Source organism: Dromaius novaehollandiae, chromosome 38, assembly GCF_036370855.1.
Source record: "Dromaius novaehollandiae isolate bDroNov1 chromosome 38, bDroNov1.hap1, whole genome shotgun sequence".
Taxonomy (NCBI): domain Eukaryota; kingdom Metazoa; phylum Chordata; class Aves; order Casuariiformes; family Dromaiidae; genus Dromaius; species Dromaius novaehollandiae.
The window spans coordinates 259,464-282,173 of record NC_088137.1 but is presented as its reverse complement, the minus strand read 5'-3'; the positions used below and the strand labels follow the sequence as shown (position 1 = coordinate 282,173).

At 72.6% G+C, this 22,710-nt stretch overlaps 1 protein-coding gene across 2 annotated transcripts; it reads left to right on the top strand.

Annotated features, from left to right (window-relative positions):
• The first annotated feature begins 1,020 nt into the window (after positions 1-1,020).
• On the top strand, positions 1,021-22,682 carry POU2F2 (POU class 2 homeobox 2). 2 transcript variants are annotated; one of them, XM_064503545.1, is made up of 15 exons: positions 1,021-1,086; positions 10,031-10,096; positions 11,005-11,039; positions 11,319-11,375; positions 12,551-12,637; positions 14,820-14,925; positions 15,030-15,121; positions 16,201-16,362; positions 16,634-16,775; positions 16,866-17,014; positions 17,108-17,284; positions 18,253-18,319; positions 18,414-18,582; positions 18,681-18,754; positions 22,008-22,682. In XM_064503545.1, the coding sequence occupies exons 1-15, from the start codon at positions 1,056-1,058 to the stop codon at positions 22,325-22,327; spliced, it is 1,734 nt and encodes a 577-aa protein (XP_064359615.1). In that variant the 5' UTR covers positions 1,021-1,055; the 3' UTR covers positions 22,328-22,682. The 2 variants fall into 2 exon arrangements, with proteins under 2 accessions (XP_064359615.1, XP_064359616.1); XM_064503546.1 differs by lacking the exon at positions 18,681-18,754 and having other exon boundaries at positions 22,008-22,171.
• The last annotated feature ends 28 nt before the right edge of the window (positions 22,683-22,710 follow it).

Here is a 22,710-nt window from a genome sequence, read left to right as displayed (position 1 = left end):
GCCCAGGCGTCCGGGCGGGCTGCTCCCACCTGCCGTGGTCCATGGAGATGCCGAGGGGCCCAGGCGTCCGGGCGGGCTGCTCCCACCTTCCCAGGGGCCCAGGCGTCCGGGCGGGCTGCTCCGACCCGCCGTGGCCCCGGAGGCGCAGGGGGGACCCGGGGCCCGGCCGTTCCCGCCCGGCGCGGTCCCCGCGCGGCGGAGGGGCCCAGGCGTCCGGGCGGCTGCGGGCGCCCCCCCGGCAGGGATTCCCCGGCACCGCTGGCGCGCGGCGCCGTGTCGAACATCCCTCCCTTCTAATTGTTGTGACTGCGCATCGGCAGCCCGATTAAAGGCATCGATTTTCTCATACTAACCGCATTGATTTTTAAATTTCCTATTGATTCCTGCCCTAAATCTCTTTAAGCAAAGACTTCACTTCGCAGATGACATCCGCTGATTAGCGCCGGGGAGAGCCGGCACGTGCCACCCCCCCCCCCCGCCGGCGGGGGGGACCCCGGGGCCGGGACGCCTGGGCCCGCTCCCGGCGGGGGGGCTCGGCCGGGACGCGGGGGGGCCGGAGAGGCCGTGCGAGGGCGAGGAGGGGCGGCGGGTGCCGGGGGCCCGTGCAAGACCCCCCCCCCCGCGGTGTGCGCGGCGTGCGGGAGCGTGCGAGCCCCGGGCAGCTCGGGGCACCCTGGGCCTGGTGTGCGATGCACAGCGCGTGCAAGGCCGTGCAATGACCCTGCCGCCCGTGCAAGGCCGCTGCCGCCCGTGCAAGCTTGTGCAAGGCCGTGCAAGGGCGCTGCTGCCCGTGCAAGGATGCTGCAGCCCATGCGAGTGTGCAAGGACTTGGCTGCCTGTGCAAGGCCTTTGCAAGCGTGCAAGGGCCCTGCTGCCTGTGCAAGGCCTTTGCAAGCCCGTGCAAGCGCACAGCTGCCTGTGCAAGGCCGTGCAAGGCCGTGCAAGCGTGCCAGCCCGTGCGAGGGTGCCGGGGCGCGTGCGAGGGCGTGCGAGGCCGGGCCGCGCTCCCCTGACCCCTCTCCTCTGCCCGCAGGTTCTGCACTGGCCGGGAGTGAATGTTTTACAGCGGCCGCTTCTGCCTGCGAGGTGAGTGTGCGGCGGCAGTGGGGGGGGGGCCGGGGGGGGGGATGCGGGGCCGCCCCGGTCCCTCCGCCGGGTCCCCGGTGCCGGCGGCGCCGAGCAGCAGCTGCAGCCGCCCGCGGTGGCGGTTTATTGTCCCCTCGCGGCTGCGGGCGGAGGGGGGGGACCGGGAGCTGCGCCGGGTCCTTGCACTGGGGACGGTCGCGGTTGCACCGTGTCCCCGCGCTGGGGACGGTCGCGGTCGTGCTGTGTTGCTGCATCGGGGACGCTTGCAGTTGCACCGTGTCCCCGTGTTGGGGACCGTCCTGGCTGCACCGTGTCCCTGCACTGGGGACGGTCCTGGCTGCATCGGGTCCCTGCATTGGGGAGCATCACGGTTGCACCGTGTCCCTGCGCTGGGGACCGTCCTGGTTGCACCGTGTCCCCACATTGGGGACAGTCCTGGCTGCATCGGGTCCCTGCATTGGGGAGCATCACGGTTGCACCGTGTCCCCGTGTTGGGGACCGTCCTGGCTGCACCACGTCCCCGTGTTGGGGACAGTCCTGGATGCACCAGGTCCCTGCATTGGGGAGCATCACGGTTGCACCGTGTCCCCGCGCTGGGGATGGTCCTGGTTGCACTGTGTCCCTGAACTGGGGACGGTCCTGGCTGCACCGTGTCCCCGCATTGGGGACGGTCCTGGTTGCACCGTGTCCCCGCATTGGGGACGGTCCTGGCTGCACCGTGTCCCTGCATTGGGGACGGTCCTGGTTGCACCGTGTCCCTGCATTGGGGACGGTCCTGGCCGCACCGTGTCCCTGCATTGGGGACGGTCCTGGCTGCATCGGGTCCTTGCACCGAGGATGTTCCTGGTTGCACCGTGTCCCCGCGCTGGGGACGGTCCCGGGCGCAGCGTGTCCCTGCATTGGGGACGGTCGCGGTGGCCCCGTGGCCCCGGTCCCGGGGGGGCTCTTCCCCCCCCCCCCCCCCCCCGGCCGCCTCCACCCGGGATAATTGCTTTTGTCTGGGCGGCTGGGGCCGGGGGGGGCCGGGCCGGGGGGGTCGCGACGGCCGGCCGGGTCGCTGCTGCCTGGCGCCGCGGGGCCGGTGCCGCGGGGCTGCGGCGGGGGGGCACGACGGGGCGGGGGGGTGCAACGGGGGGGTGCAATGAGGGTGGGGGGGGCAGGTGTGCAGCGGGGGTGTGCAATGGCGAGGCGTGTGTGTGCAGTAGGGGTGTGAAAGCAGGGTGCAAAACCGGGGGGGGCGCAACGGGGAGGGCTGTGCGTGCAATGGGAGCGTGCAAAAGCGGTGTGCGGTGGGGAGGGCTGCGCGTGCAACGCAGGTGCGCAGCCGGGGCGTGCAACGGGGAGGGCTGTGCGTGCAACGGGGGCGTGCAACGGGGGTGTGCAACGGGGAGGGCTGTGCGTGCAACGGGGGTGTGCAACGGGGGTGTGCAACGGGGAGGGCTGTGTGCGGTGGGGGTGTGCAACGGGGAGGGCTGTGCGTGCAACGGGGGTGTGCAACGGGGGTGTGCAACGGGGAGGGCTGTGTGCAACGGGGGTGTGCACCGGGGCTGTGCGGCAGCGGGGGGGGGGGGGGCCGCGCACGCAATCGTGGTGCAAAACCGGGGAGGGGGGGGGAGGGGACACCCCGGCGTCCGGGGCCCCGGCGTCCGAGTGCAGCCCCCCCCCTCCAACGCGTGCGGCACCTGCGGGCCGGCGGGGGGGGGGGGGAGGGGCGCGGCTCGGACGCCGGGGCCCCGCGCGACCCCCGTGTCCAGCCTCCCCCCGCCCGTCCCCGCCGCGCTGCTGCCGGTGGCGGCCCCGGAGCGCGCGTGGAGGCGGCGGCGGTAAGAGCCGGGGGGGGCGGGGGGGGCCGGACCGGGACCGGGACCGGGCGGGACTCGAACCCGCGGCGGCGGCGCTCGCTGCCCCGCGGCCGGATGGTGGAAGCGGCGGCGGCGGCGGGTCGATGGGGGCGGGCGGGGCCGGGCCGGGAGGGACGGAGCGAGCGGGGCCGGGGGTGGGATGGGGCGGGAGTGGGGTGGGAATGGGATGGGAATAGCAGTGGGAATGGGGTGGGAAAGAGGACGGGGATGGGATGGGGATGGGGCGGGAATGGGAATGGGGATGGGATGGGATGGGAATAGCAGTGGGAATGGGATGGGATGGGAAAGGGGATGGAAATGGGATGGGATGGGAAAGGGGATGGGGCGGGAATGGGGTGGGAATGGGATGGGGCGGGAATGGGATGGGAAAGGGGACGGGGATGGCATGGGAGTGGGATGGGGATGGGGATGGGATGCGATGGGAATAGCAATGGGATGGGGATGGGATAGAGGTGGGAACAGCAGTGGGACTGGGATGGGGACGGGGCTGGGGACGGGATACTGGTGTCGGGAAGGCTCTGGGTGTCCGGGGGTCCCTGCTGCGTGGCAGGGCCGGGGCCCAGGCGGGTGCCGTGGGGCGGGATGGAGGATGCTGTGGGGCGGGATGGAGGACGCCGTGGGGCGGGATGGAGGATGCTGTGGGGCAGGATGGCAGGAGCCGTGGGGCGGGATGGAGGACGCTGTGGGGCGGGATGGAGGGAGCCGTGGGGCGGGATGGCGGGAGCCGTGGGGCAGGATGGAGGATGCTGTGGGGCGGGATGGCGGGAGCCGTGGGGCAGGATGGAGGACGCCGTGGGGCGGGATGGAGGATGCCGTGGGGCAGGATGGAGGACGCCGTGGGGCAGCCGCCCAGCGCAGCACGGCCGGGCGAGGCGGAGCCGCTTAACGAACTCTAACGGGGTCTTAATTACCAGCGCCGGCGGCGGCCCCCCCCCCCCCAACGCGTGCAGCGAGTTGCCGGGTCTCAGCCCCGGCTGGTTCCCACGGCCGCAGCCGCCCCGGGGGGGGGGGACGACGGGGGGGGGGGGTGACCCTGCGCGCAGCCCCCAGCGGGGCCCCGGCCTGACGGACAGCTGCGGCGATCGGGCAAATTGGGCCGGACGCCTGGGCCCTCTTGGGGGGGGGGGAGCTGGGAGCCGGACGCCTGGGCCCCCTTGGAGTGGGGGGGGGCAGGAGCCGGATGCCTGGGCCCCCTTGGAGTGGGGGGGGGCTGGGAGCCGGACGCCTGGGCCCCCTTGGAGTGGGGGGGGCAGTAGCCGGACGCCTGGGCCCCCTTGGAGTGGGGGGGGCAGGAGCCGGACGCCTGGGCCCCCTTGGAGTGGGGGGGGGCAGGAGCCGGACGCCTGGGCCCCCTTGGAGTGGGGGGGGCAGGAGCCGGACGCCTGGGCCCCCTTGGGGGGGGGGGCAGGAGCCGGACGCCTGGGTCCGCTGCCCAGCGCCGGGAGGGGTCGTGGGCACCAGGCTGCAGCGGGGCCGGCGGGGGGGTGGGGGGGGCCCGGACGCCTGGGCCCCGCCGCCTCGGCGGGCTCTACGGGCTCGGGCAGGGGGGAGCCGGGCGCTCGGACGCCTGGGCCCTTTGTGCGTGACCTTGGGCGAGCGGCTCGGCGGCCCCCCCTGGCGCCCCCCTGCCGCCTCCCCTCCCCCCGCGCGATCGATCGATGCGGAGACACGGAAACCATTTCCCATTGTCAGGAACAACCCGCTGCGGGGGGGGGACGGGGACGGGGACGGGGACGGGGACACAAAGGGGGACGGGGCGCACAAAGGCCCCGCATCCCCCCCCCCCCGGCCTTGCACGGTGCCCCCCCGGCCTTGCACGGGCCGGGCACGCGGGGTGACACGGGGGCACACGTGTGTGAGTGTGTTTGCACCAACCCCCCTCCCCCATCCTGGGTGTGCAAAGGCCGCCGGCGTGTGCAGGACACGCGTGCTCGGGGCCCGTGTGTTGCACGCGTGTGCCGTGGCACGGAGACGCTGCGGACACGCCGGCCCCGGGGACACAAGGGCAGCGTGCAAGGGGCAGCGTGCAAGGGGCAGTTGCAATGGGCAGTGTGCAAGGAGCAGTGTGCAATAGGCAGTGTGCAAGGGGCAGTGTGCAAGGGGCAGTGTGCAATGGGCAGTGTGCAAGGGGCAGTTGCAATGGGCAGCGTGCACGGGGCAGCGTGCAAGGTGCAGCAGCCCAGCGTGCAAGCGTGCCCCCCCCGCCCTCGCACGCTCCCCTCCTCGCACCGGCCCCACAGCCGGGGCGGCTCCAGGGGTCCCGGCACCCCTCGCCCGCGGCCCTCGCACGCGCGTGTGCCCTGGCGGGGAGGGGGGGGCGGGGGCGGCCCCGCTCCCCCGGGAGCCGGCGCTCGCTGGCGGTCGATGGCCGCGCGGCGCGCGGTGATTATTGTCTTGTTCGGAGTCAAAAGCATCGATCGCCCGAGAAATATGAGCCGGAGCCGCCGCGGCGCTTCCCGCCGCCGCCCCCGGCACACGCGCGTGCGGGGCCGTGTGGCCGCCCTGCAGCCGGGCACGTGCTCGTGCGGCGGCCGCGTTGCCTCGCGCGCGGCACGGTGCGGCGGTGCCCTGCCGTGTTGCACGGTTGTGCCGTGTTGTGCACGGCTGTGCAGTGTTGTGCACGGTTGTGCCGTGCTGCGTGCGGCAATGCTGCGCTGTGTTGCACGGCCGTGCGGTGTTGTGCACCGTCCGTGCAGCGACGCTGTGCTGCATTGTGCACGGTTGTGCCGCGTTGTGCCGCGTTGTGCGTGGTTGTGCGTGGTTGTGCCGCGTTGTGCAGGCTGTGCCGTGTTGCACGGCTGTGCACGCTCCGTGCCGCGGTGCCGTGTCGCCCAGCCGTGCAGCGCGGTGCCGCCGGCCGCGTCCCTGCAGGTGTCTGTCTGCCTGTCTGTCTGCCCGTCTGCCTGTCTGTCTGCCTGTGCGGCCGCCCGGGGTTTCCGGGGCTGCGGCGGCGGCGGCCAGGTGCGCACGGGGGACGTGCGTCCCGGCGCGGCGCGGTGCCCCGGGTGTGCGAGGCCGTGCGAGGCCGTGCGAGGCCGCCCGAGCCGCGGGGCCCTGCTGCCCTCTGGCGAGCCGCGGCGACGGCTCAGCCGGGCCGGGGGGCCGCGGCGGGGACAGGGCTGGCCCCAGCGTGTGCCCCGAGCGTGTGCCCCGAGCGTGCAAGGGCAGGGTGTGCGCGGGGGCCCTGGGGCGTGCAGGGAGCGTGCCCCGAGCGTGCTGGAGCGTGCACGCTGAACGGAGGTGTGCGAGCGCAGTGTGTGCACCGCGACCCTGGAGGTGTGCACGGGGCACGCGCGGGGTGTGCGTGCGTGGCAGGGGTGTGCAAGGCCACAGTGTGCACCAGGGCCCTGGAGATGTGCACCGAGCGTGCACCGGGCGTGCACAGGGTGTGCGTGCTTGGCAGGGATGTGCAAGGCCACAGTGTGCACCAGGGCCCTGGAGATGTGCACCGAGCGTGCACCGAGCGTGCACAGACTGTGCGAGCTTGGCAGGGGTGTGCAAGGCCGCAGCGTGCACTGGAGCCCCGGAGGCGTGCGCGGGGCGTGCACTGAGCGTGCAGGGGGTGTGCGCTTGGCAGGGGCGTGCAAGACTGTGATGCGCACGGTTGTCCCGGATGCACGCAAGGAGCTTGCGCTGAGTGTGCACAGGGCACACGTGCCCGGCCGGGACGTGCAAGACCACAGCGGTGTGCAAGGAGCGTGCACAAGGCACATGTGCCTGGACAGGGATGTGCAAGGCCGCAGCGTGCCCCATTGCCCCGGAGGTGCACCAGGAGCGTGCACCGAGCGTGCACGGGGCACACGTGCCCATCCAGGGCGTGCAAGGCCCGTGCATGGCCAGGGCGTGCAAGGCCGCGGGGGCGTGCGAGGAGCGTGCAAGCAGCGTGCACGGGGCGGCCCGGGCCCGGCTCCCACGCGGACCCCCGGGCGTGCGGGCGTGCAGGCGGGCGTGCGAGCAGGCGTGCGAGCGGCGTGCGTGCGAGCGGGCGTGCGAGCGGCACGCTCACGTGCGCGGGGCGGCCGCGCCGAGGCGGCCCACGTGCGGCACCCGCCGGCCCCGGCGTTTCCTCCCAGCTGCTTCCTGGTCCCCCGCCGCCGCCGCCGCCGCCGCGCCGTGGGGCCGCCCCACACGCGCCCCCCCGCCGCCGGGGGCCCCCGCCCGGCCCCGCTATGGTGCTCCCGGCCATGTGGGCAGCAGGTACCGGGGGGGGGGACGGGACCCACGGCGGGGACGGGAGCCACGGCGGCGCCCGGCGTGGGGCGGTGTGGGGCGCCGTGGGGCCATGGGGCTGTGGGGCAGCCCGTGGAGGGCACGGCGTGGGCGCCGTGGGGCGGTGCTGGGGGTCAGCATCCCCATGTGGGTGCTATGGGGTGCTGTGGGGCGGTGCTGGGGGTCAGCATCCCCGTGTGGGGTGATGTGGGGTGCTGTGGGGCGGTGCTGGGGGTCAGCATCCCCGTGTGGGTGCTATGGGGTGCTGTGGGGGCGGCGCTGGGGGTCAGCATCCCCGTGTGGGGTGATGTGGGGTGCTGTGGGGCGGCGCTGGGGGTCAGCATCCCCGTGTGGGTGCTATGGGGTGCTGTGGGGGCGGTGCTGGGGGTCAGCATCCCCGTGTGGGGTGATGTGGGGTGCTGTGGGGCGGCGCTGGGGGTCAGCATCCCCGTGTGGGTGCTATGGGGTGCTGTCAGGCGCTATGGGGCTGTGCCAGAGCCAGGTATCCCCAGCACAGGATGCCGTGGGGCGCCGTGGGGCCCGTGGGGCTGTGGGGCATCCCATGGAGGACCCCGGCATGGGATGTTGTGGGGCGCTGCTGGGGTTCAGCATCCCCATGTGGGGTGATATGGGGCGCTATGGGGCGGTGCTGGCGTTCAGCATCCCCATGTGGGGTGATATGGGGCGCTGTGGGTCCTATGGGGCTGTGCTGTGGTTCAGTGTCCCGGTGTGGGGTGCTGTGGGGCGCTATGGGGCTGCGCCAGAGCTGGGTATCCCCAGCACAGGGGGTTGTGGGGCCCGTGGGGCTGTGGGGCGCCCCATGGAGGACCCCGGCGTGGGCGCCGTGGGGCGCTGCCGGGGTTCGGCATCCCCACCATGGGATGCTATGGGGTGCTGTGGGGCCTATGGGTCCTATGGGGCGGTGCTGGGGTGCAGGGTCCCCCCCTATGGGGTGCTGTGGGGCCCGTGGGGCCGTGCTGGGGTTCAGGGTGCCCATGTGGGGCTGGGGGGCTGTGCGGGGCGGGGGTGCCCCCCGGGAACGGTGTTGTGGGGTGGGGGTGTCTCCTGTGCAGGGGTGTTGCAGGGTGGGGGGGTCCCCTTGGGAGGGGGTGTTGCGGGGCGGGGTGTCCCCGGGGAACGGTGTCGCAGGGCGGGGTGTCCCCCCACCATGAAAGGGTGTTGCAGGGTGGGGGTGTCCCCCGGGCAGGGTGTTGCGGGGTGGGGTGTCGCCTGGGAACGGTGTAGCAGGGTGAGGGTGTCCCCCATAGGGGCTGTTTCGGGGTGGGGGTGTCTCCCATGAAGGGCTGTTGTGGGGGGGGGGGTGTCCCCCCCGGGCAGGGTGTTGTGGGGGGGGTTGTCCCCTGCGTAGGGGTGTTGTGGGGGGGGTGTCCCCCCGGCAGGGTGTTGCGGGGTGGGGGTGTCTCCCGGGGCGCGGGGGGGCCCGGTGCTGCCCGGGGGGGTCCAGCGGGTTCCTGGCAGCTAAATTTAGGCCGTTTTCAGTAAATCAGGGGCTGTTTTTAAACGGGCTAAAAATGCGAAAGGGAAACAAATAGGAGAAGTGAAAGTGCCGGGGGGGGCGGGGGGGGGGGCCGCGGCCCGGGGCGGCCAGGGCAGGGGTCAGCGCGCGCACACGCACCGGGCATGCGCACACGCCGGGCACACGCACACCGTGCGCGCACACACACACACACACACACACACACACACACACACGCCGTGCATGTACACACAGCGTGCACATGCACCACGTATGCACACGCATCGTGCATGCACACACGCCATGCACACGCACTGAGCACACACGCCATGCACACGCGCCGTGCACACGCACTGGGCACACATGCCATGCACACGCCCCTTGCACATATGCCGTGCCCCTTGCACACATGCCGTGCCCTTTGCACGCGCCCCGCGCCCCTTGTGTGTGCGTCACACGCCTCGCACACACGCCCGTGCCCTTTGCATGTGCGCTGTGTCCCTTGCACACGCACACTGCGTCCCTTGCATGTGTGCTGCGCTGCCTGCACGCACGCCATGCCCCTTGCACGCACGCCGTGTCTCTTGTGCACGCACGCCGTGCCCACATGCACAGTGTCGCTCGCCCACACGCCCCGTGCCCTTCGCACGCACCCCATGCCCCTTGCACACGTGCCCCTTGCACACCTGCCGTGGCCATTGCATGTGCGTGCCGTGCTCCCGTGCACGCAGTGCCCCTTGCACATGTGCCCCTTGCACGCACGCCGTGGGCCTTGCACTTGTGCCCCTTGCATCCCGTGGGCCTTGCACACGTGCCCCTTGCACGCATGCCGTGGGCCTTGCATCCCGTGGGCCTTGCACACGTGCCCCTTGCACGCATGCTGTGCCCCTTGCACACGTGCCCCTTGCACGCCCACTGTGGCCATTGCAGGCCCACCATGGCCCTTGCACACGCCCGCCGTGGCCCTTGCACACGCGTGGCCCCCGCTCGTGCGCCGGCGGCCGCCCGCCGTGGGGGCGCGCGGGGCGGGTGACGCCGCGGGGCGGGTGACGCCGCGGCGGGGGCGGGGGCCGGCGTCCCCCCGGGCTCCCCGCGCGCCCCCGGGGTTTCGGGGCTCGGGCGCTCGTTAGTGACTCAGTGGCTCATGCAAATGAGGCCGGGCCGGGCGGGCGCCCCAGCTCGGGGCCCAGTCGCTCCGCGGCGCCGCGACGGGGCCGGGGGGGCGCAGGTAACGGGGGGGGGGGGCGGTGGTGGTGGGGGGGGCCCGGACGCCTGGCCCCGGCGGCTCAGCCCCCTGTGCCGTGCCCCCCCCCGAAATAAGGAGGGCGGTTGGGGGGGGCCCGGACGCCTGGGCCCCGGCGGCTCACCCCCCCCCCCGTGCCGTGCCCCCCCCCAGAAATAAGGATGTCTAAGCCCCTGGAGGCGGAGAAGGCGCGCGCGGAGCTGCACGGGGAGCACCCAGGTACCGGGGGGGGCCGGGGGGGCCCTGGGGACCGGGGGGACCCGGAGGGGCCGGGGGGACGCTGGGGATGGGGGGGGACATGGGGGGGACACTGGGGATGGGGGGACCCATAGGAGATGGGGGGGGACTCTAGGGATGGGGGGGGACTCTAGGGACGGGGGGGACACTGGGGATGGGGGGACCCATAGGGGATGGGGGGGACTCTAGGGACGGGGGGGACACTGGGGATGGGGGGACCCATAGGGGATGGGGGGGGACTCTAGGGACGGGGGGACACTGGGGATGGGGGGACCCATAGGAGATGGGGGGGGGACTCTAGGGACGGGGGGACACTGGGGATGGAGGGACCTATAGGGGATGGGGGGGGACTCTAGGGACGGGGGGGACACTGGGGATGGGGGGACCTATAGGGGACCCGTGGGGCACCCATAGGGGACAGGGGACCCGTGGGGGACCTATAGGGGATGGGGGGCCTGTGGGGGACAGGGGACCCATAGGGGACCCATAGGGGACAGGGGATCCGGGGGGGCCCCATAGGGGTTGGGGGACCCATAGGGGACCTCGGGGGCACTGGGAGACCCATGGGAGACCCATAGGGGATGGGGGGACGCATGGGGGACCCTGAGGGGACTGGGAGACCCATAGGGGACCCATAGGGGACCTATAGGAGACCCATAGGGGACCCACAGGGGACAGGGGGACCTTCGGGGACCCAGGAGACCCATAGGGGACCCATAGGGGCCCCACAGGGGACGGGGTGCCCGGGGATAGGGGGGCCGTGGGGGACCCGCAGGATCCATAGGGGTCGGGGACCCATAGGGCGCCCTGAGGGGACGCGGGGGGGGGGGATATGGGGCCGGCTGGGGGTTGGGGGGGGCTGTGGGTGACCCCCCCCCGTCTTGTTGCAGACACAGAAAGAAATGGACCCGACACGAACCACCAGGTGAGGGGGGGCGGCCGTGGGGGGGATGTGGGGGGCCGTGGGGGGGATGTGGGGGGGCCGTGGGGGGCTGTGGGGGGACATGGGGCAGCTGGGGGGCTGGGAGGTGGCTGTGGGGCAGCCGTGGGGGGCACAAGGTGTCCGTGGGGTGGCTATGGGGCAGATGTGGGGGGCCGTGGGGGGGTACAGGGTGGCCGTGGGGGGCTGTGGGGGCCGTGGGGGGGGCGTGGGGCAGCCGTGGGGTCCCCGCGCCCCCTAACCCGCCTCCCCCCCCGCCCCCAGGCCCAGCAGAACAAGCCCCCCCCATTTGCCCCAGCCCCCCCCGGCCCCGGAGCCAAGGTAAGCGCCCCCCGCCTGCCCCACACCCCCCCAGATCCCCCCTCCCAGCCCCACACCTCCGGCCCCCCAAGTCCCCCCCAGCCCCCCAAGCGCCCTGACCAGCCCCCCCATATCTCCATTCACCCCCCACCCCCCAGCAGCCCCCCATGTCTCTTGGACCCCCGTATCCCCGGCCGACCCCCCCAGCCAGCCCCACATCCCCCGGCCCCCCCATTTCCCCAGGCCCCCCGGGACCCCCAGCCCCCCACATCCCCGGCCCCCCCATTTCCCCAGGCCCCCCCGGACCCCCAGCCCCCCCACATCCCCGGCCCCCCCATACCCCAGCCCCACATCCCTGCCCCCCCCCGGTCCCCGCCCCCCGGGCGGTTCCTGTTTGGGCGGCGGGTGCGGGCGGTGACTCAGGGGGGGGCGGGGGGGGGAAATCCCGGCCCGGGGGCGGCGGCAAAACAGGAAGCGCCTCGGGGGGGGGCGGGGGCCAGAGCGGGGCCCCCCCCCAACCGCCTGCCCCGGGGAGCCCCCCCCCCGCCACGGGACCCCCCCCGCCCCCCCGCCACGGGACCCACCCCCCCACGGGACCCCCCCGGAACGGCCCCCCCCGCCTGCCCCACGGTCCCATGGGGCCCCCACCCACCTGCCCCACACGGGGGGGGTTCCTTGCTGCTGCCCCCCCCCCAGCCCCGGCCCCCTCGGTCCCACGCAGGGGGCTGCCCCAGGTCCCCCCCCCCGACGTGTTCCCCCCCCAGCCCCACACCGGGGGGTCCCCGTGGTCCTGCCCCCCCCAGCCCCACCTGGGGGGGGTCCCCGCGGTCCTGCCCCCCCCCACGACGTCTCCCCCCCCCCCAGCCCCACACGGGGGGGTCCCCGCGGTCCTAAGCCCCCCCCCAATGTCTCCCCCCCCCAGCCCCACCTGGGGGGTCCCCGCGGTCCTGCCCCCCCCCAGCCCCACACGGGGGGGGTCCCCGCGGTCCTGCCCCCCCCCACGACGTCTCCCCCCCCCAGCCCCACACGGTGGGGTCCCCGCGGTCCTAAGCCCCCCCCAATGTCTCCCCCCCCAGCCCCACACCGGGGGGTCCCTGCGGTCCTAAGCCCCCCCCCAATGTCTCCCCCCCCCAGCCCCACACGGGGGGGGGTCCCCGCGGTCCTGCCCCCCCCCACGACGTCTCTCCCCCCCCCAGATCAAGGCGGAGGACGCGGCGGAGATGCCCCCGGCGCAGCCCCTGCCCCAGCCCCAGCTGATGCTGGCGGGGAGCCAGCTGGCGGGGGTGAGTGGGGGGGGGACGGGCCCCCCCGGACGCCGGGGCCCCCTGGATGCCACCGGGCCAAGCCGCTCCCGGGGGGCAGGGGGGGACAGGGACCCCCCGGACGCCGGGGCCCCTCGTTAGCGCTGACGAAGCTGCGCCGCTCGCTGCGGGGGGGGGGGGGGGCGGCGGGGGGGCTGCTTGGCAAATGCTGTCTACTAACCGGCTGCCCCCCTCTCTGTGCCCCCCCGCCTAACCTCTGCACGCCGCCTCCTCCCGTCCCCCACGTGTCCCCAACGTGTCCCCAACGTGTCCCCAACCTGCCCCCGGTGCTCAACCCCGTCCCGGCTCCCCAAATCTGTCCGTTTGTCCCCAAATCTGTCCCCAAATCTGTCCCCATGTCTTCGACCTGGCTCCTTCGCCCTCGAACCCCTCCGTGTCCCCACGTCACCTCTGCACGTCCCCCCCCGTCCCTGCTCCCGCCTCCGTCCCCTCCCCGTGTCCCCAATGTGTCCCCACCTCTCCCAACTTGTCCCCAACGTGTCCCTGCCCCGAATCATCCCCTGCCTGTCCCGTTTCCCTGTCCCCATCGTGTCCCACGTCCCGTCCCTGCCTGTCCCCCGCCCTGAACCTGTCCCTTGCTTGTCCCCAAAATGTCCCCTGCCCTGAACCCATCCCCTGTCCCCAACCTGTCCCCTGTCCCATCCCCTGAACCGTCCCCTGCCCCGAACCCATCCCCTGCCTGTCCCGTTTCCCTGTCCCCAACGTGTCCCATGTCCCATCTCTGCCTGTCCCCTACCCTGAACCCATCTCCTGCCTGTCCCCAACGTGTCCCCTGCCCCAAACCTGTCCCCAACCCAACCCCTGCCCATCCTCTGCCTGTCACCTGCCTGTCCCCAATGTGTCCCTTGCCCCAAACCTGTCCCCAACCCAACCCCTGCCTGTCCCCTCCCTGTCCCCTGCCTGTCCCCAACTCATCCCCTGCCTGTCCCTGTCCCCAACCTGTCCTGAACCCATCTCCTGCCTGTCCCCAACGTGTCCCCTGCCCCAAACCTGTCCCCAACCCATCTGCCTGTCCCCAACTCATCTCCTGCCTGTCCCTGTCCCCAACCTGTCCTGAACCCATCTCCTGCCTGTCCCCTGCCTGTCCCCAATGTGTCCCTTGCCCCAAACCTGTCCCCAACCCAACCCCTGCCTGTCCCCTCCCTGTCCCCTGCCTGTCCCCAACCCATCTCCTGCCTGTCCCCAACCCATCTCCTGCCTGTCCCTGTCCCCAACCTGTCCCCAACCCATCTCCTGCCTGTCACCTGCCTGTCCCCAATGTGTCCCTTGCCCCAAACCTGTCCCCAACCCATCTCCTGCCTGTCCCCTGCCTGTCCGCAACCCGTCTCCTGCCTGTCCCTTGCCCCAAACCTGTCCCCAACCCAACCCCTGCCTGTCCCTGTCCCCAACCTGTCCTGAACCCATCTCCTGCCTGTCCCCTGCCTGTCCCCAATGTGTCCCTTGCCCCAAACCTGTCCCCAACCCAACCCCTGCCCATCCTCTGCCTGTCACCTGCCTGTCCCCAATGTGTCCCTTGCCCCAAACCTGTCCCCAACCCGTCCCCTGCCTGTCCCTGTCCCCAACCCGTCCCCTGCCTGTCCCTGTCCCCAACCTGTCCCCAACCCATCCCCTGCCTGTCCCCAACCCATCTCCTGCCTGTCCCCAATGTGTCCCTTGCCCCAAACCTGTCCCCAACCCAACCCCTGCCTGTCCTTGTCACAAACCTGTCCTGAACCCATCTCCTGCCTGTCCCCAACGTGTCCCCGGCCCCAAACCTGTCCCCAACCCGTCCCCTGCCTGTCCCCAACCTGTCCCCTCCCTGTCCCCTGCGGCCCCCGCCGGTGCCCGCGCAGCTCACGGCGCTGATGCCGGCCCAGCAACAGCTGCTGCTGCAACAGGCGCAGGCCCAGCTGCTGGCGGCCGCGGTGCAACAGTCGAGCGCTGCCACCGCCGCCGCCACCGCCGCCGCCGCCCCCCCGCCGGCTGGGGAGGGGGCCGCGCCGCCCGCCCCCCCGCTCGCCCTCTCCCAGCCCATCCAGCTCACCGCCCAGGTAAGGGGGGCCCGGCCCCCCCCGCCCCCCGGGCCCGGTGCCGCCGCCGCCCCGCTCACCCCCCCCCCGCCGCTGTCCCCTCCCGTGTGTCCCCCCCCCCCCCTTCCCACCAGGACATCCAGCAGCTCCTGCAGCTCCAGCAACTGGTGCTGGTGCCCGGCCACCACCTCCAGCCGCCCGCCCAGTTCCTGCTGCCGCCGGCCCAGCAAGGGCAGCAAGGTGCGGGGCCGGGGGGGGGGCCGGGGGGGGGCCGCGGGGGGGGGGCCGCGGGGGGGGGGCCGCGGGGACGAGCCCCGGCGTGACCGCCCCTCTCCTCTCCGCAGGGCTGCTGCCGACGCCAAATCTCTTTCAGCTACCTCAGCAAAACCCCGGGGGCCTCCTGCCAAACCAGCCCCGCCCGGGGCTGCCAGCACAGGTCAGGGGCGCGGCGGGACGCGGCCACCGGACGTCGTGGTGGGATGCGGCGGTGGGATGTGGTGGGATGCGGCGGGATGCGGCGGTGGGACATGGTGGGATGCGGTGGGACGTGGCAATGGGATGCGGTGGGATGCGGTGGGACGTGGCAATGGGATGCGGTGGGATGCAGCGGTGGGACATGGTGGGACGTGGTGGGATGCGGCAGGATGCAGTGGGACGCGGCGGTGGGATGCGGCGGGATGCGGTGGGACGTAGCAATGGGATGCGGTGGGACGTGGTGGTGGGACATGGTGGGATGCAGCGGGATGCGGCGGGATGCGGTGGGACGCGGCGGGACGCAGCGGTGGGATGCGGTGGGACGCGGTGGTGGGACATGGTGGGATGCAGCAGGATGCAGTGGGATGCGGCGGTGGGATGCGGTGGAACGCGGTGGGACGCGGCGGTGGGACGCGGTGGGATGTGGCAGGATGCAGTGGTGGGATGTGGCAGGATGCAGTGGGACGCGGCAATGGGATGCAGTGGGACGCAGCGGTGGGATGCGGCGGGATGTGGCGGGATGCGGTGGGACACAGTGGTGGGACGCGGTGGGACGTGGTGGGATGCGGTGGGATGCGGCAGTGGGATGCAGTGGGACATGGTGGTGGGATGCGGTGGGACGCGGTGGGATGTGGTGGGACACGGTGGGATGCAGCAGGATGCAGTGGGACGCGGCGGTGGGACATGGCGGGACGTGCTGGGATGTGGCGGGATGTGGTGGGTCGTGGCGGGATGTGGTGGGACATGATGGGATGCAGCGGGACGCGGCGGTGGGATGCGGTGGGACGTGGCGGGACACGGCAGGATGCGGTGGTGGGATGTGGCAGCGGGACGCGGCGGGACATGGTGGGATACAGCGGGATGCGGTGGGACGTGGTGGGATGCAGTGGGACATGGTGGGACGCTGTTGCACGCAGCGGGACGCGGTGGGACGTCGTGGGACGCGGTGGGATGCAGCGGGACATGGCAGGTGGCGGTGGGACATGCCGGGGCGACCCGGCCCCCCGCTGACACCCCCCCCCCCCGGCATCCCGCCCGCAGCCAGCGACTCGGCCGGGCCTCCCCGAGTCCCACCTCAGCCACGGGCCCCCCCCGAAATGCCTGGAGCCGCCGGCACACCCCGAGGAGCCCAGCGACCTGGAGGAGCTGGAGCAGTTCGCACGCACCTTCAAGCAGCGCCGCATCAAGCTGGGCTTCACGCAGGTAGCGCCGGGGCGGGGGGGGCGGGGGGGGGTGCAGGGAGGAGGGGGCCAGGCCCTTCCCGGCGACGGGCGCAGGCGGAAGCGCGGCAGGGTCTGGCCGGAGGCGAGGAGCAGCGTCTCGGCTGCGAGGGCGGCCGAGCCCCGGGCCGGGCTGCCCGGGAGGCTGCGGCGTCTCCGGCCTCGACCGTCCCGCGATTCCCTGAGCGGCGGCGGCGGCCCCGGACGCCTGGGCCCGGCGCTGAGCCCCCCCCCCTCCCCCCCAACGCCGGCAGGGCGACGTGGGGCTGGCGATGGGGAAGCTTTACGGCAACGACTTCAGCCAGACGACCATCTCGCGCTTCGAGGCGCTCAACCTCAGCTTCAAGAACATGTGCAAGCTCAAGCCGCTGCTGGAGAAGTGGCTCAACGACGCCGGTGAGACGGTGGGGACCGGCGCGGGGGGGGGGGGACGGGACGGGGGGTGGCACCCCGTCCCCAGCGCCAATGCGTCCCGCGTCCCCGCAGAGACCATGTCGGTGGACTCCACCTTGCCCAGCCCCAACCAGCTGAGCAGCCCCAGCCTGGGCTTCGACGGGCTGCCGGGCCGGCGCCGCAAGAAGCGGACCAGCATCGAGACCAACGTCCGCTTCGCCCTGGAGAAGAGCTTTCTCGCGGTGAGCCGCCCCCATCCCTGTCCCCGTCCCATCCCGTCCCCGTCCCCGTCCCCGTCGCCGTCGCCGGCCGCCCTGACCCCGCCGCCTCCCCAGAACCAGAAGCCTACCTCAGAGGAGATCCTGCTCATCGCCGAGCAGCTCAACATGGAGAAGGAGGTCATCCGCGTCTGGTTCTGCAACCGGCGCCAGAAGGAGAAGCGCATCAACCCCTGCAGCAGCAGCCCCATGCTGCCCTCCCAGGCCAAGCCCCCCGGCTACAGCCCACACGTGGTGGGTCCTGCCCCCCGGCCGTGGGTCACCCCGGCCCGTGCCACCCCGTCCACCCGCGTCGGCTTCGTGGTCCCCGTCCCCTCGTGTCGGCCTTGAGGTCCCCGTCCCCCATACCGACCCCGAGGTCCCCATCTCCCCGCACTGACCTCGAGGTCCCCGTCCCCCATACTGACCTCGAGGTCTCCGTCCCCCCATGTTGTCGCCGGTCCCTGTCCCCTTCTATAGCTCATGGTCCCCGTCCACCCGTGTCGGCTTCACGGTCCCTGTCCCCCCATACCGACCTCGAGGTCCCCGTCCCCCGTGTCACCCTCGAGGTCCCCATCCCCCCATACCGACCTCGAGGTCCCCGTCCCCCGTGTCACCCCGGTCCCCGTCCCCCCATACCGACCCCGAGGTCCCCGTCCCCCATACTGACCTCGAGGTCTCCGTCCCCCCGTGTTGTCGCCGGTCCCCGTCCCCTTCTATAGCCCACGGTCCCCATCCACCCATGTTGGCTTCACGGTCCCTGTCCACCCATACTGACCTCAAGGTCCCCGTCCCCCGTGTCAACCTCGAGGTCCCCGTCCCCCCCGTGTCGCCCCGGTCCCCGTCCCCCCATACCAACCTCGAGGTCCCCGTCCCCTCCGTGCCGCCCTCGAGGTCCCCGTCCCCCCCGTGTCGCCCCGGTCCCCATCTCCCCATACCGGCCTCGAGGTCCCCGTCCCCCCATACCAACCTCGAGGTCCCCGTCCCCCCCGTGTCGCCCCGGTCCCCGTCCCCCCCTACCAACCTCGAGGTCCCCGTCCCCCCCGTGTCGCCCCGGTCCCCGTCCCCCCGTGTCGCCCTCGAGGTCCCCGTCCCCCCCGTGTCGCCCCGGTCCCCGTCCCCCCCGTGCCGCCCTCGAGGTCCCCGTCCCCCCCGTGTCGCCCCGGTCCCCGTCCCCGTCGCCGGCCCCGCCGGCCCGCCCGGTGACCCGCTTCTCCGCGCAGGTGAGCAGCCCCAGCGCCGGCGTGAGCCTCCCGCTCTCCCAGGCCTCCGGCAGCCTGAGCACAACAGGTCGGTCGCCCCGGCCGCTCCCCGGGACCTGCCCGAGAAAGCGGGCGCCGGGTCCGGGGGCCGCGCGCCGACGCCGTCTCCCTCCCTCCCGCAGTTACTACCTTGTCGTCGGCCGGCGGCTCGCTGGCGCCCGGCCGCTGCGCGGGGGCCGGGGGGGTCCCCGCCCTGCCCTCCGCCACGCCGCCCCCCAGCAACAGCACAAACCCCAGTCCCCAGAGCGGCCACGCGGCCATGGGCCTCTCGGGCCTGAATCCCGGCACGGGGTAAGCGCGGGGCGGGCTGGGCCGGGCTGGGGCGGGGGGGTCCGGCCGCGCCGCCCCCGCTCCCCCCGCGTAACCCCCGCGTCTGCTTTGCTTTGCAGAAGCGCCGTGCTAGGGGTGAACGCGGGGTTAAACCCGGCGCTCATGGCCACTAACCCGCTGGCCACCATCCAAGGTTTGTGGCGTGCGAGCACGCGCACGCGGGCGTGCCACCATCCACACCGCCCGCCCGGCCGCCTCGGGGCGGGGAGGGGGCGCGTGCGGAGCCGGGGCAGGAGCCCTGGGCTGGCGTGCAACGAGCGGAGCATTGGTGTGCAAAGAGCCCTGGGCTGGCGTGCAACGAGCGGTGTACTGGTGTGCAAAGAGCCACGGGCTGGCGTGCAACGAGCCCTGTATTGGTGTGCAAAGAGCCACGGGCTGTCGTGCAACGAGCGGAGCATTGGTGTGCAGAGAGCCGCCGGCTGTCGTGCAACGAGCGGTGTATTGGTGTGCAAAGAGCCCTGGGCTGGCGTGCAACGAGCGGTGTACTGGTGTGCAAAGAGCCACGGGCTGGCGTGCAACGAGCGGAGCATTGGTGTGCAGAGAGCCGCCGGCTGTCGTGCAACGAGCGGTGTACTGGTGTGCAGAGAGCCCTGGGCTGGCGTGCAAAGAGCGGTGTACTGGTGTGCAAAGAGCCACGGGCTGTCGTGCAACGAGCGGTGTATTGGTGTGCAGGGAGCTGTGAGCTGTCGTGCAACAAGCGGTGTATTGGTGTGCAAAGAGCCGTGGGCTGTCGTGCAACAAGCCCTGTATTGGTGTGCAGGGAGCTGTGAGCTGTCGTGCAACGAGCGGTGTACTGGTGTGCAAAGAGCTGCGGGCTGTTGTGCAACGAGCGGTGTATTGCTGTGCAAACAGCCGTTAGCTGTCGTGCAACGAGCGGTGTATTAGTGTGCAAAGAGCCGCTGGCTGTTGTGCAACAAGCATTTTATTGGTGTGCAAAGAGCCGCGGGCTGTTGTGCAAACGGGTGTGCGCTGGTGTGCAGGGAGCCGTGAGCTGTCGTGCAAACGGATTTGCAGTGGGGTGTTGAGAGCTGTGAGCTGTCGTGCAAAGAGCCGTGCGCTGGCGTGCAAAGAGCCGCATGCTGGTGTGTCGAGGGCTGTGATCTGGTGTGCAAAGAGCCACGATCGGGCATGCAAAGAGCCGTGATCTGGTGTGCAAAGAGCTGTGTGCTGGCACATTCAGAGCTGCGATCCGGCGTGCAAAGAGCTACGATGTGGCGTGCAAAGAGCCGTGCGCTGGCGTGTTGAGAGTCATGATGTGGCATGCAAAGAGCCACGATGTCGCGTGCAAAGAGCCGTGCGCTGGTGTGTCGAGGGCCGCGACGTGGCGTGCAAAGAGCCGTGCGCTGGCGTGTCCAGAGCCGTGCGCTGGTGTGTCGAGGGCCGTGACCTGGCGTGCAAAGAGCCGTGATCTGGCGTGCAGAGCCGTGCGCTGGCGTGTCGAGGGCCGTGATCTGGTGTGTTGCAAGCCGTGTGCTGGCATGTCCAGAGCCGTGCGCTGGCGTGTCGAGGGCCGTGCCCAGCGCCGTGCACCTCCGGGGCCGCGTGCACACGCGTGCGAGCCTGGTGCCGCGGGCGTGCGAGAGGCGGCCGGGCGGCCCCCCCCAGACCCCCACCGCCCCGGTCTGGGCCCCCCTCATCCCACCCATGGTGTGTCGTGCCAGCGTAACCCGCATCTCCCACCGCTGCTCACTAACCGCACGCTCCCCCGCGGGTCCCTCCGTCCTGCGCGCCGTGGGGCGGGCTGGGGGCCGGGGCGGCGGGACCCGCTGGGGGGTGGGGCGGGGGGGTGTCGGGCCCCTGGGTGCCCGTGGGGCAGGGCTGTGGGACAAGGGAACCCATGGGGCAGGGGGTACTTGTGGGGCAGGGGATGGAGCAGGGGATACCCGTGGGGCAGGGGGTGGGGCAGGGGGTACTTGTGGGGCAGGGGATGGGGCAGGGGGTACTTGTGGGGCAGGGGATACTCATGGGACAGGGGATGGGGCAGGGGGGCACTTGTGGGGCAGGTGGATGGGGCAGGGGGTACCCATGGGGCAGGGGCTGGGGCAGGGGCACCCATGGGGCAGGGGCATCCACGGGGCAGGGTGTGGGGTATCTGTGGGGCAGGGGGCTCCCATGGGGCAGGTATCTGTGGGGCAGGGGATACCCCTGGGGCAGGGGGTATATCTGTGGGGCAGGGGATACCCATGGGGCAGGTGTCTGTGGGGCAGGGGGCTCCCATGGGGCAGGGGACACCCCTGGGGCAGGTATCTGTGGGGCAGGCGATACCCCTGGGGCAGGTATCTGTGGGGCAGGGGGCTCCCACGGGGCAGGGGACACCCATGGGGCAGGTATCTGTGGGGCAGGGGGCTCCCATGGGGCAGGGGACACCCCTGGGGCAGGTATCTGTGGGGCAGGGGGCTCCCACGGGGCAGGGGACACCCCTGGGGCAGGTGTCTGTGGGGCAGGGGGCTCCCATGGGGCAGGGGACACCCCTGGGGCAGGTATCTGTGGGGCAGGGGGCTCCCATGGGGCAGGGGGCTCCCATGGGGCAGGTATCTGTGGGGCAGGGGGCACCCATGGGGCAGGGGGCTCCCATGGGGCAGGGGATACCCATGGGGCAGGTATCTGTGGGGCAGGGGGCACCCATGGGGCAGGGGGCTCCCATGGGGCAGGTATCTGTGGGGCAGGGGGCACCCATGGGGCAGGGGGCTCCCATGGGGCAGGGGATACTCATGGGGCAGGTATCTGTGGGGCAGGGGGCACCCATGGGGCAGGGGGCTCCCATGGGGCAGGGGATACCCATGGGGCAGGTATCTGTGGGGCAGGGGGCACCCATGGGGCAGGGGGCTCCCAGGGGGCAGGTATCTGTGGGGCAGGGGCACCCATGGGGCAGGCGATACCCCTGGAGCAGGTATCTGTGGGGCAGGGGGCTCCCATGGGGCAGGGGACACCCCTGGGGCAGGTATCTGTGGGGCAGGGGGCTCCCATGGGGCAGGGGGTATATCTGTGGGGCAGGGGGCTTCCGTGGGGCAGGTATCTGTGGGGCAGGGGATACCCCTGGGGCAGGTATCTGTGGGGCAGGGGATACCCATGGGGCAGGGGGTATATCTGTGGGGCAGGGGGCTCCCACGGGGCAGGTATCTGTGGGGCAGGGGGCTCCCATGGGGCAGGTATCTGTGGGGCAGGGGTTACCCCTGGGGCAGGGGATACCCATGGGGCAGGTATCTGTGGGGCAGGAGCACATCTGGGGCTGGACAGGGGCCCCCAAAGCCCCCCTCGGGGGGGGGGACAACACCCCCCCCTCCAAGGGCGGAGGCCGGCTCCCCCCGCCCCGGCGCCGTGGGGCCGCCCCCCGCCTGACCCCCCCGCCTGACCCCCCCCCGGTGGTGCCGGGTCTCTCCGCACAGCCTTGGCCAGTGGTGGAAACCTGCCGCTTTCCAGCCTTGACGCCGGCGGGCCGCTGGTGCTGGGCTCGAGCGCGGGGACGGCGGGCAGCCCCAGCATGGTGACGTCCCCGCTCTTCCTCAACCACGGGGCCCTGCCGCTGCTGGGGGCCGCCCCGGGCGCCGTGGGGCTGGTGCCGGCCGCCGTGGCCGCCGCCGCCGCCGCCGCCGCCGCCGCCTCCTCCTCGCCCGGCCCGGCCTCCTCGCCGTCCTGCTCCTCCTGCAGCTCCGCCAGCGACGCCGCCGCCGGCCCCGCCGCCGACACGGACCCCCGGGCCGAGTGACGGGGACCCCCCTTCCCCCCCGGACCGGCAGCGACCAGAAAAAGAAACAAAGAGAAAATACCCCCCCCCAAACCCCCCCAACCCCAGCACGCGCTAAAAAACCAAAAACTCCCCCAAACCCCCGGCGCGCCACGTCCCGGACCGGCGGTGGCCGGACCCCCCCGACACACACACCGCCCTTTAACTTAACTTAACTTGACCACGTTCGGGGGGGGGCAGCTCCTCAGACACCCCCCCACCCCGACACCCCCAAAATTTCCAATTCCTTCTATTTCCCCGGGGGCGGGGGGGGCACAGACCAAGAAGAGGCGGTTTTTTTCCGCCCCGTTTTGTGTCTGTTGAAAGTGTGTGTGTGTTGCGGGGGGGGGGCGGGGGGGGGGAAC